Consider the following 14,652-nt stretch of genomic DNA (forward strand, 5'->3'; position numbering starts at 1 on the left):
TTAAACCAGTCAGTTCAATAAATGTAATACCTTTAAAATGATACCTGGCAAAAATGTTTCTAAAACTAACAATGGTTTAAAACCTCCTTCTACTTTAGTAAATTTGATCAATAGACAACTAATAAATGAGAAAATTGACCGAAATTCGACAAAGAGAATTTGAGCTGACTTATGTTGTTAATTCAACTTCTATATTCCTATATAATGGGATCGCTGAATTATTGAATCCATTAATGAAGAGTTCTCCTTGAACCAATAATGCTGATAAACTTCGCCTAACCAATAAAAACTATGAACACCAATTACTATTGGCTGTCCTAACACTTATTGATTCACATGGATTCTTCTATACCTGATGTCTAGTCAGCAAAGGGGAACTGGAAGTTGATTTGCCTTCTATTCTTGCGGCTTCAATACTCAGATGATTTAATGTTAATAATGTACATCAATCACACAACCAAAAGTCACCATAAAGGACAAATCAACATCTGCGCATAATTAAATCATGTGTAGTAGAAAATGAACAATACGTACTTAACTTATTAATTGTAATTTCTTAAGAGTAAAATAATGTGAATACAGTTAATGAATTGAATGCAGGTTTACAATTAGAACGGGATATAAAGACACTTTAAAAGTGTAATCTGAACCATAAGAACAAACCAATGGTGAATGATTGAGTCGTTTCAAGGTCACTGTGGACGAATCAAGTGAACACGTCATCTACGGATGATGAAATGTATGAAGTAACGGAGGGACAGTTGGCAGCTGGATTACATTATGAAAAATTATAACGTTTCTAAAAACAAAGCAATTATTATATAGAGTTTCAGTTTAAATTAAGGTTCCAATGTAGCGTTTAGTGTTTGGTTAGAATTAGGATACGGAATTTAGTGGTAGGTTTAGAGTATTAGCTTAGGACTAGAGTCATTGAGAAGAGATCCCTTCTCTGAAATGGGAATTCTATGTCAAATCATTATAATTAACAATAGTGAGATTGAATCTAGATTTCAGATTTTGTCGTTAAAATACTCGATTTACAATCAGTGAATTACAGATTCGAGGAATATTCTTCTTCTTGTTCATTGTTCGATTTAGCTATGGTTTCCTTTTGTCCACACATTGAAGCTAAACAGTTTAACTTAGTAACCAAACAATATGTCCCTAATATTATTCATAAATACCTAGTTTACTGATTACTTGCTTAATCTTGATGTAAAATACATTAATCAATCATTAAATAGTTTGCATAGTTTGAATAGTTTCATATATATGTGCGAGTGAATTTATAGAATTCCCATTTGCCCTACTATATACAAAAAGGATAAGAATGGGTATTTATTATTATTATTATTTTTTAGACCCCATTCCCCACATACTCTCTCTTTCTCTACCTAGTGATTATATTCTCGTGCCTATGTGTATGCAATATACTAAAAGTCTACATACATCATTGGCTCTTATGGCGTCTTACATTTCGATATTAAAGAATCATTAATTTTTGGTTTGTATATTAAACTAATGTATAAATATATTCACTGTTGAAATCACGGGTCAAGCTAAGCTAGGCCGCCATTAAAGACGTGGAAGCATTGAACAACCGTTCCATCCTAGAACGGGACTCTTGAACAGTACATATCCACCAACTCGCACGCGGGATTCGAACCCAGGACCTTCCGTCTCGCTCGCGAACGCTTAACCCTATATATATATATATATATATATATATATATATATATATATATATATATATATATAAATGTTTGATGAAATAATGCAGAATAAAATTTTCTAGTCTATAGTTATTTCAATCATTATTCCACTTTGTTAAGAAAGTCTTATTGACCACTTACAGGTTGATAATTGTATTTGTATATTTGCAGAATATGTGTTGTTCTATTTATTGTCTTATTGTGCATAGAATATATATATCTACCCCTTTCGTACGTTCTCTATTTTACCGTACCTGTACGTAAGTGTGAGTCGTAAATATCGTCATATTTACATTTCTGTATCGGTAGTTGTCTTATGGTAATCGAACTGAACTGATTCGTTAATTCAATCCATTACCTCACCTTGTATATATAGTGAAGTGCACACAACTATAGCTAAAGATCAGTCGGCTTTCTATAAGATTATCGAGAGCAATTATATAAACAAACAAGAAAAGCGCTAATTTGGAACCTATAGATATACGCACATATGTAAACTAAGGTACATAAATATACTTGAAACCGACCACACACGACCCTCCTAAAAGAAGTTTTCATTGTGTCAGCATCATACTTTGTAGTCCTTACTTCAGGCAACAGGAATCTGTCGACTAAGATGAAGTGTACCTATTCTAGGGTCAACCTTTTCTCACCACCTGCTTTTTTTGTGTAAATACAGTATTGGTGTTTGTAGGAAACATCTTACAGTTCCTACACCTTAATAACATCATCAGTACGGACCATGAGTTTGTTACCTCTAGTTTTACCACACCAACTCAAATATCTTTTATTGTAAGACATAAATAAAGCAAATATTTTAACCAATCCATTTCGATAGGTATCTTTGCTTGATCATTACATATCAAGGTATGAGTTACCGTAGAGAAGCGGTTACACTTTTATCTATCTTATTCAATGAAATACCATTATTTCTTATTACGAATAGTTACGTGATATTATTTTTCTAATTTTCTTCTTCAATCTCCCCCCCCAAAAAAAATTCTTACTAGGTGATCTCCTACCAGCTGATGGTATAGTGATACAATGTAATGATTTAAAAATTGATGAAAGCTCTTTAACTGGTGAATCGGATCAAGTAAGAAAAAGTGAAACAAAAGATCCTGTCCTACTTTCAGGTAATTTCTTTAATTGGTTTTTCTTTTTTTTTTCTCGCTTTAAGTCCATTTTGAAAATTCTATTATTCCCCTGCTCCACATTCACACACACACAAACAAACAAACAACAATACCATCATATGTATGTCGTTCAAATTTGAACAAAAATAAGTAGAGACTAGTGAATGAAAATAATTTGTTGAATAAAATCAAGTTATCAGTTTATAGTGTTCAAGGCTTCCTATCATATATTGTTTACAAAACTTGTCTACTGTTGTGAATGATTATACTGATTAGAAGTAATGATTTGACAGATACATTATGTTTTTGATTAAGATCATGAACCGATTGATGTTAGACCACCTTTTGGAAACCTAGAAGCACTGGACGGCGGTTTCGTCCTATTGTGGGACTCCTCAGCAGTGGAGCTAATCCATGTCGAGTAGAGACAGGTATCTACTTCAGTACAATGAAAGATGGTCACGCAACTTCGTGGATTGGTTGAAGTTAGACACTATCACTATTGGATGCCGGCTCAGTGGTCCAGTAGGTTAAGCGGTCGTGCGTGAGACTGAAGGCCCTGGGTTCGGATCTCACCAGTGGGATCGTGGATGCGCACTGCTGAGGAGTCCCACAATAGGACGAAACGGCCATCCAGTGCTTCCAGGTTTCCAAAAGGTGGTCTAACATCAATCGGTTCATGATCTCAATCAAAAACTTAATAATCTCCACAACCCCTATACTAGATACATTATGTAATGAATCAAGTTAAGATAAACATTCAAAATAGAATGAAGAGTTAGTCAAGCCAGAAAATACAAATTACAACAGTATTTATTTATTTGTTTTCGATTTGTGTGAGGACTTTGATATTGTTTATGTGCCCCATATCGAATCAAGTGGTTTACTTAGGGGGTCAACACCCCGAGACTTTGACTTAGAGGTCTACTCCATAAATCAGTGAAGAAACGTTAGGAGATGTAGTCCCATGGTAGCCAGTAACCAACAACAAGTTCACACTTCATTTGTTCCCTTAGGATCCTATAGCCCATGTAAACCACTCGTTTAGAATCAGGGTTTTCTAACTCCTCCAGATGGATCCACCGTATCCACCAACCTGGTTAAAGCGCCGGACATTTGCTTTTTGTCCTCTCAATTTCGTAAAAAGCACTCGTGATGCGAGAAGGCACTGAGTAGGACTTCCCTGTCGGTCGTTGTATGCACGTGGTCATGTGAGTGCATTTTTCTGGGGAGAGCTGACTCTCTCCACTCTTGATCGTACCAGGGCATTTACGGGCGTGTTGTTCATACTCTTAAATTCGTTACTCACTTATTAAATAAACAAAGAATTGCTTGAAAATGCCAGATATGACATTTTTGTTGTGCTTCTCACAAATTTTTGTGTTACGTCTTTGATTCATCTACACAATAATATATAGGTGAAAACTTGTCTCGATCTAGGTTTAGGCCTTGACACGATAGGTCAACTGATGTCAACCTTGAGGTTAGAAATGTGTGAGTCCGAATAGTGACGACTTTGGTCGGAGAGACGAAGCTATTCTATCAGCTGATTGGTTGACAAGCGAGAGAACGAGAAAGAAAATGAGCCAACTGAAATACTACTTGATTTATTCTCTATTCCCAATTCAGATTCATGTAAGAAGACATATGAATTATTAGATGAATAAGACAACCGCCTGGTACAAACAATTAGACAAACACAATTATGTGTAAAGTAAGCATTAGACTAGAAAAATAGTGTATCAAAGGTTATGTTTAAATTACAATAGCTTTGGAATAGAAACTGATACGGTAATAAATCACACATTAAATGAAAGCTTATAATTTATGGAATAAACAAGGGACAAAACTAAATATAAGTACTTGACAAACTTTGAATGAATTGAAATGACAACTTCAAAAATAGCTTCCGTTCATTGTTATGACTTCTTGATTTATCTATTCATATCATTTTGTTATACAAAATAATTGGTTGAAATTAAACTTTAACACCGTTGCATGCCGGCTCAGTGATTTAGTTGGTTAAGTGCCTGGCGCGAGACTGATAGGTCCTGGGTTCGAATCTCACGGGGTGCGGGATCGTGGATGCCCACTGCTGAGTCCCGTACTAGGATGAAACTGCTGTCCAGTGCTACCAGGTTTTCCATGGTGGTCTACCTTCAATCGACTCATTATTTCAACCAGTGGAACAAAATAATTTGTTAAGTAAACACTGTTTTCTCTCTTTCTCTCTTCAATTCAATCAACTTGAATTAGTCCTTTTGTGTTGATGACCTGTTTTACAAATAAAATTAATAACTATAATTGATAAGAGGTTAAAGTTATTGATAAAGCGATGTGAATTTCGTTATTTGGTTATGTGAAATGGATTTTTTGTAATAGAAACTTTTTAATTCCATCATGATTATTTCACAGTTGAGCTCATTTATCTTTCACTCACTCACTCACTCACTCACTCACTCACTCACTCACTCACTCACTCACTCACTCACTCACTCACTCACTCACTCACTCTCATTCACTCACTCAATTTCTATCATGATTTGCGTGTAAGCTTTTTTCACAGGTTTCTTTTCTATTTAATGTATGTGTACGTGTACGTGTATGTTTGTAATAAGGATTAAGAAAATAATAAAACCGATTGACCGACTACTTGACATTATTACAATTCGTAGTAGTCGTATTCGTGGTAGCAGTGATGTATTCGTCACGTATTAAATATTCACTTATTTTTCATTAAAAAAACAAAACAACTATAGTTTAACATACAAATGGTGTATGATGTTGCTTTTGTGTATTCTTAGTGTTTAGCTGTAGTAGTGTGTTCATTCATAACCTCACTGGTGATCGAATTCAAAATGTTCAAGATTTATGGAGGAGTTAGTATCCAGTAGTTAACATGGTTTTCGATGGTTGTCAAATTAAAGTCAATTAGTCAATTATTGATATCTAAGAGAAAATCCTGTTATGTTTTTCTGTTCATGTGTTTTATTTCGTCTATAGTTTAAAGCCTTCAACTGTAACCAATAAAACATTTTGACTCCTATTGATTTCCCAAATGATAACTCCGTATAAGAGGATATAATAGACAAACTTCTATTATGTATATTTTAAGTACACATTGTAATTATCTCAAGCACTGATTTATTTCTATGCCATTCTTTACAAACAATCATGTCATAAGTGTGGCAACTCGAACTGATGTACGTACGTATAAAGTTCTACGTTGTTACTGACTGATTGACTTATCAAAAGATCAAACAAAAATGAACATTACACAATTTGAGTTTCATTTAAACTTATAGACTTCGATCTTTTTTTTTCTCCATTTTTTAATCATAAATAAACATATTTATTTTTCTTCCCTATAGGCACTCATGTTATGGAAGGTTCCGGTAAAATGGTTGTTACTGCCGTTGGACCGAATTCACAAGCTGGTATAATATTTGCTTTGCTATCTTCTGGTTCTCATGATGAACATGGTGGCGGTGGTCAAGAGAACAAAAAAGAGAAAAGTGCGTCATTTGTTCTTTTTTTTAGCCATTAACATAGTACCTTGTCTGAGTATTTGTTATTGTTGTTATTCTTATTTACTTACACCTGTTACTCCTCATGGAGAAGCATAGGCCGCTCACCAACATTCTCCATCCAACTCTGTCTTGGGCAATCATTTCCTGTCTCTATTCATCCTTTGGATGTTTGGTTCCAATTCCCGAGATAGTGTATTATCTGACCTTCCTCTTTTCCGTTTACCTCCAGGATTCCAAGTTTAAGACCTTTTATCAGTATTTAATTAATTATTCCAGTAGAGAATAGGATCGAACACAAGATTTTGAAATTTCATTGCAAGTTCCGATTATCATCCGGTTGAAATCCAATCGTTCAATTTACAAAGGATTACTTCAGTTATCATTGTTTATCTCATGTATGACCATATTTGTGAAAGCTAAGTTTTTTATTAGTACCTTACCTCTTTTTTTTCAAGTCATAGTAAAGAACAGTCACTAGTGTAAAATTAAATGATCATTTGTCTTTCTTTTTTATTTAGGCAAAACTAAAAAGAATGATAAAAAAGGGAAAAAGAACACTAACAAAGTACCATCTGCTAATTCCGATGCTTATCAAATGAAATCAAAGGAGAATAAAACAAAAACTGAATCTGATACAGAACAGACTTCGAAACCGAAGAAAAAACCACGTCGTAAAGAACAATCTGTGTTACAAGCAAAATTAACTAAATTAGCCATACAAATTGGTTATGTTGGTTAGTCACTATTTATTTATTTTATTATTACTTAATTTATATGGACACACAAAGATTGACACAAATAACTGGAGTTGTGTGTAGACTGGGATACTGTTTGGGTTCTCAAATCGGAGCAGATAGTTTTGTTAGGGGACCGCTTTCTGAACTTTTGACGCAGGTCAAATCCACAAGGTAGTGGAACAACATTAGGGGATGCGGTTCCACGCTATCCAGTGACTGAAAACAGTTTCATACACCATTTTTTTTCTAACTCAGGGTTCTAGAGCGTATGTTCACCGTTGATTTGAAATTAGGATTTTCTAACTCACCTAGGTGGGTTCTCCGTACCTATCTACCCGGTTTAAACGCCGGACACTTACTTATCATCCACAGTTTTATCGTTTACTTTTGCTCTTTCCGCTCACTATCAATGTTATAATAGTAGCAACTATTATCATTCTGAATTAATTTTTAAAGAATTTCAAATGATGAAGTAGATTCAAAACAATTTAGATGAACGCTTTTTCGTGGTTTAGTATTCTTTGGATTAGATGGTTTAATTATAAAGTTTGAATTATCATCCTGGAAAAGATCATCAGCGCCCAATTGGTGTGGTGGCATATTTGGGATTCTCTGTCGTAAGCATGAAAATCATGAAATTAACTGCAACTTTATGTAATTGATTTCAAGCTTTGCTTTTAGCATGTGTTTGTGTGTATGTGAAATGTCTAGCAATACTTCTTACTTTAGTACAAGTTATATGAAAGAAAAATTCTGTTATGAATCCGTGATTACTATAATTTATGGGAGATTGTAGCATCCTACGTCCAATTGTGTCCAAACTATTGGCTTCCGTCATACATCGTAGATTGTTTAAAGCCCGAGAAAGATTGACTGGTTTTGGTTCTGGTCGAGGATGTATTGATTATATCATCACGCTCCGCCAAATGTTAGAACACCGTCATACTTATCACAGGCCAACAATCGTAATGTTTCTTGACATTAGAGCCACCCATGATTCGTTGGACACGACTGTTCTCTGAGATTGTCTATTGAAGAAGGGTGTGCTTGAGAAGTTTATTAACATCTTGATAGCCCTCTGTACTAACTAACTAACTAACTAACTAACTAACTAACTAACTAACTAACTAACACATGAGGCAGAGTGAGGTCATACAACCACCTGTCTCGTTTGTCCCATCGAAGTAGTGGTGTTAGATAGGGTTGCGTAATCTCACCATTCCTCTTCAACTTTGCTATGAATGACGTTTTTGAAACAGCTGTGATGGATGTATGTGGTGTTGGTGTGGATCTGTTGCCTGGAGAAAGACTTTTTGAGCGTGAGTATGCGGATGATATTGTCTTAGTGTGGGTGGGATGATACGTAAGCCATGCAATTCTGACATAGTTAGTTGTCAATTAGTGTCTTTAGGTATGATGTGTGCTCTGAACTTTCAAAGTGCAAAGTACTTTTCCAAGAGTGTTAGGACCCTGATTCTGTACTCATTGTGGATAGTGAGCAGATAGATGCAGTCAAGATTAGTTGGAAAGAAGGGACAGGTGGTCAGTGTATGGGATGGTGTGGTGGTATAAAAGAAAGCTGTACATGACTGGGTTCTATTGGTCCTTCACGACTCCCTGGCTAGAATTCTAGAGGTGGTGCAACACAGTGGCTAGAGACGTTATCAGATATGACTTAGAATAGAAGTCGGTGGCGATCCTGCTCTAACTTCCTCTTACTTTCTTCGTAAAAAGTGAACGTGACTTCTTTAATTGACAGAATTTTTTCTGATTATTTTTTGTTAACTGAACTGTTTCTCCCAGTATCATCATTACTATTATTACTTCACTGTCATACATTGATTTTCGTTCTTTGCTGTTCTCCTTTTTCTTATACACACTTTACATTCTTTATCTCTTCACATTCTCATTGTGATTGTGTAGCGCATCTGATTTCTTCCCCCCATTGAAGCAATGTTTATGTGTTCAAATTTTTGAGAAATGTTGAAGAGTGAAAATGGCACAATATTAGTCATTTGATATTGATCAGGACTAACTACAGCATACTGTACCTTAAAGAAACTATAGCTTCCTACGTTGTTGTTTTACTCGCCTCCCGACTGCTCAAATGGATGTTTCAATTTACAACTTAGTTGTTTAAAGTTAAGTGATTTCATAACTCAACCAATGATACAACCGTTTAGCTGACATTTATATTGCGATAATTCTAAGATAATCGAAATGGTAATTTACTCATGGAATTCTTTCAGAAGAAATAACCTTTAATCGATCTGAAATTAGAGTCATTATTGACAAATGATTAATTCAATCAAGATCATTTGACTACGATTGAATGATCTGTTAACAAAGGTTTTAATCAAGGTTATGAAACTTTACTTCTCTCCATTGAAGTAACTGCTTCTATGAATTTAGTGTTCATCTTGTACTAACAAGGTATTTCAATTTCGACTGATGCATGTATGTACCTGGTCCTATATTGTAGCTGACTTTCTCTATTTTGTGAACTATCTACCATTTCATATATTACGTAGATTCATTATCTCCAGTTATTCAGTATCATTAAAGATTCAGATACTACAGACAGAGTTTCTTTTTTGTTAATTAGAATAATTTCGCCTAGTGATCATCATCTAAGATAACATAGACGGTTTATATCACGAGTTGGCTTTAGCTAAACAAATTTTAAAACCTAGGAAAGGCACTACATAGTGCTTTTTAGAAAAATACATCCATAATAATGATATAAGTCATCTATAATGACATTGAATGACGGTAGATCAGTGTTGTAAATTGATAAAGGTAGAAAATTCGAAGCATTGGATACCAGGTCACTGATTTCAATGTAATATTGTCACCGTATAAGGTCTGAAGATCTTGGATTTAATTGTTAAAAAAAGTCCTACACTAAAACAAAACAGCTATCTAGTACACCTTGGTTTTTTATTGGTACTTTTAAGCCTTTCAGTTTGTGATGTAAATGTTATAACTTATGACTTTGTGCACCTATTAAAATATAACGTCCATATCGATCCTTCTTCCTGTCTACCCCCCTGCCTGTTGAGTCCAGAACACTAATATCAGCCTCTGCGATATGAATCATGTATTTGAAACATACTCGGTTTATATACAAACCAAAGAGATCACATCGTACCATAAAATAGGAAATAACACATATACAAGATCTAACCAAAAATAGCTGTGAATGTGGGAAACTGTAAGTAATAGACTGGGTATAACTGAAGAACGTTAAATCGTATAATAATCGTCTATAAGTCAGAATAAAGCTTATAATAAGAGGAACATGAATATGCATAGTTTGATTACTTAACAATTATACAATAAAAATATATCTATAGTATTAGTCCATAAACAGAGCACAATAGTTACCATCCACCATCCATCTTGGAGAACCTGGAAGCAGTGGACGGATGTTTCGTCTTAGTATGAGACTCCTTAGTAGTGTGCATCCACGATCCTTCATGTGGGACTCAAACCCAAGACCTTCGGTCTCATGCGCGAATACCTAACCTCTAGACCACTGAAACGATATCCAACGGTATTAATGTCTAACTTGTGTTATGATGGATTTTTTCTCTCCATCGGAATAGTTTAATTCTTAATTTATTCAGTACCTTGTATTCTTAGCTTAAAATGGTATTTTTAGTATTCAAGATTTGATTATAAGTATTGTAGGGAACAGAACACCAGTGGGGACAATCGAATGTATTTAACACAAAATTATAGAGCATCTCAATAAAATCTGAGAACCATATAGTAAATGCTCAATTTGGTAAATGTCCATCGATTGCCTCAAAATGACTCAGACTTCATTGTTCTTGCATTTTCATACAAATTACATTCTGTTTTCATTCTTTACTGTTCGGTCCTCTTGTCTCTCTGCTGCCAGACATTCTGTTCCTGACTAATGTCATATACTACTTATGTCAATATAAGTAGCACACATCACAGTATATCTATTGAATTATTTAAAGTCTACATTTAAAATCAAATCCCTATAGATATCAAAGTAAGGACAACATTTTAAGATCGTCCAATTAAATTCTAGAGATTTACTTCATTTGACATTCATCAAGGATTTATCATTTTCATTCTTGACTTCGGCTAATTGGAGATATAGATGTCCAGCTTCATTATGTTTAAGAGATTATCTTCTACTTCAATATTCATCCCATTTTTAATTTCAATTACTGACTATTCTTTATAGTGTGAGTAAACGTTCTAAACATCAATAGGAAGATTCAAATAAACAATACAAAACAAACTCTAAACTAACCTAATTATAATTCACTTGGTATCATTTTACTTGAATCTTCCCATTGATGTTTAGGACTACAATTGATCAGTGTGTTATTTGCATATGTGCATACTGTGGACGTGCTGAATTCCACTACTAGCCACTAACCATCTTTGCTTATAATGCTTGTAAATTAAGGCAATATCGAGTCAATACGCATAGTGATTTAAACTTCACCTCAGGACTCAGTATATAAATGGATAATGCGATGACGTTTGAAGCGAATGGTACTGAGTTGGAGTGCCAGAGTGAGCATGAACTCTGAGATGCAGGTACATCCAGCTGACGAGTCCCAGATAGAACGAAACCCGTGTCAAACTGGATTCCACTGCTAACCACTATCCATTTTTACTTATAACCTAATTATAACTTACCATCATCTATCATGTAATTTATCTATCTAGATACTATTTTAACTTTATTTATAAGAGATGTCGATTTTGTTACTAGATCCAATGACATAATCATTTGAAAAGAAAGAAAAAAAAAGAAATTCGTTATCAATTTTATATTTCAAAAATGTTACATAATCATTTGTACAAGAGTAATACATAGGAACTAGTAAAAATGATATCAGTTAACTGACCATTGTCTCTCTCTATATAGATATTGTTATTGAATATTGAAATAATTGTAGGCGGTTATTTTATTATGGGGGGTTAATTCATTATTTCTTAATATATGTACCATCCGATGATAAGTAAGAAGATAAAGAGTAGAGAAAGAGGAGGAAACAAAGAGAGAAGATTACACATTAACATTTCAATACTTCTATTCATTCTATTTTAATTGTATCAAATAATGACAATAGAAATGAATAAAAAAATGTTACAAGTATTCAAATATTTCAAACTATATTACTCTACGATAATGATGATGATTCTATGTCTGGTAAAACGTCTTCAATTTATTGTCTTGATAGTTTTGTTGTGTATAAGATGAGTGATAGAAGTGAAGAGTCAAAGAAGAGCAATTGTGAGAACTTTTTTTTCAAATAATAATAATATAACAAAAAATAACCCTTATGTAATAGTGAATGAAAGTTACTTAGATACATTGTTTAAGCATATGTATATGAGTGAAAATAAGAGATTTTACATTGTAAAGATGGGCAAGATGTTTGATGTTGTATTTGGTCGTTGCTGATTGCTGTGCTGGAAAAAAAAAGCGCTGATCACTTATACTCTGGACGAGGGACCTCGGCAATTCCTACGACGCGAAAGTAAGAACACAAGACTGGTATAAGTGAAGATTTATTAGCTCCAAAACACTATGACAACGACGAATCGAAATCTAATCTAAAATACGCTGGTTTATATATTGATTGTACACCCATTTTTATTAATAATTAGGATAAAATCACATATTCAGTTATAACAAATCACTTACTGAGGATAGTTCATGTCAACTGAATACAAGAATATCGTATATTATACAGAAGAAAATATTATACTGAGAAAACAAATCAAATACTTCACTGAATGACCCTCACGTTGAATCAAACTCATAATGACTAATTCAATCTAAAATTGATTTTTCTTACCATCATATCAACCAATAATTAATCTACTGGGTATAACTCGGGTCCTAACATTTGATTTTTAGTCACTAAGTCATATGTTCAAATCACCAATTATCAATCAACCAAGAAAGGTACACAAATTTGTACCTGATGAGTGAAATAACAGCTTGATATGCATGTGGTTAATAGTTGTTATAGTGTATTCTCATCAAAGATTGACTTACGTGAATGAATACTTGATCAATTAAGTCCCTTAACTTCTCCAGCAATTTTAATCGGAAGCGTACATATTACTACCTTTGCCTGTCTGGTTGCCTGAAATCGGACAATTCGTGTCAAAGATAGAGCCTCTTTCTATTTGGGCAAATCAAATATGTGTTATTTACTTCATATATTGGGAGTCTGAACTCAAAGTTGGTATTAACATTGATTACTGTCAGTTTAAATATTTGAATTGAATAAGAAGGAGCTTTTACAGCACTATAATCAATGTCTGCATCATTATTTGTGTTATTTCCTTATGACCTGGTAATTATCACGTGATACGATCGCAAATGAAAACATCGACTTGTTGACCAGATCAATTACACATAAACCATTATGAGCAGCCTAGAGTTCAATTCTGAGTTCTTATTGGATCTTCAAAATAGTAGCTTCTCGTCTAACTGAGCCAGTTTATTCTAAAACATCTTCATAGATGAATCTTTTCCTATTTCTAAAATGAACATAAACACTGGAATGCAGCTGATCAGTTATAAATGGAGTGTAACTTATGTTGTCGATTCTACTGCTAGTTAAAACCCATTTATTTAATAATGAATGATCATTTATCAACTAAGATTGACCAGCATTCAATTCTTAATATCAATAATAGATTAATATGTATATACACCTTAAAAAAATAATGATGTAAGATATTAAACTCATATTATTATGAAGTAGGATTTCGGCATCGTTTTCTAATCTACTCTGTCAATAATTTAATTGAAGAAAACAGTATAATACCACATTGAATAACTTGTTCAATTTATATAAGAATAGATGTGAAAGGAAGATATAAATCACTTTACATAGAGGAAAATTGAACAAGACAGATTTGAAAGTAAAGTGGGAGAAAAAAAAATCCCAGTTGTAAAAACATTATCACACCCTTTTTCCTCTTTCTTTCTCTTTTATTTTCTCTTTCTTTATTGTTTTCTTATGCTTCCATTTAAAATACTAACTAAATCAAATCAGTTATTGGATACTATCAATCATCCTTTGTTAGCTTGTCCTTTAATGAACTCAATCTTTGTACATGTATAAAGAGAAAATTAATAATAATAATAATACTGTTACTACTACTACTACAACAACAACAAGTAATAATAGTTCCTTAAGCCTATTATCCGTCATGTAGGAGTATAGATCGCCCACCAGTATTTTGCATCGAACTCTGTTCTTGGCAATCCTTCTCAGTTGTTATTCATCTTTTTGATGTTTACCTCCGATTCCCGACGTAGTGTGTAATAGAAGTGGTATAATTGTTAAATGTTCTGGATTATATACATGTGTATCATTCGATGTTATAGACTACTTGGTTGGGGCTAGTGTCATCAATGGTTAGGTACGTTGAAAAACTTGGCTCAAAATCAACTACATTGTCGTATATGCAGTCACTTTTTTTGTTTTTCGGTAAAAAAAAAGGTTGTGCCTAAAAT

The 14,652-nt window shown here is 33.6% G+C and overlaps 1 protein-coding gene across 2 annotated transcripts in view; it reads left to right on the plus strand.

Moving 5' to 3' along the window:
• Positions 1-14,652, plus strand: part of ATP2B1_3 (ATPase, Ca transporting, plasma membrane) — a 163,999-nt gene that overhangs the window by 75,396 nt on the left and 73,951 nt on the right. For both annotated transcript variants that reach the window (XM_012937249.3, XM_051216531.1), the window contains exons 5-7: positions 2,723-2,848; positions 6,220-6,363; positions 6,897-7,112. In XM_012937249.3, coding sequence (XP_012792703.2) covers positions 2,723-2,848; positions 6,220-6,363; positions 6,897-7,112 — 486 coding nt within the window. The remainder of the gene's footprint in view (positions 1-2,722; positions 2,849-6,219; positions 6,364-6,896; positions 7,113-14,652) is intronic.

The sequence above is a fragment of the Schistosoma haematobium genome, chromosome 4 (genome assembly GCF_000699445.3).
Source record: "Schistosoma haematobium chromosome 4, whole genome shotgun sequence".
Taxonomy (NCBI): Eukaryota; Metazoa; Platyhelminthes; class Trematoda; order Strigeidida; family Schistosomatidae; genus Schistosoma; species Schistosoma haematobium.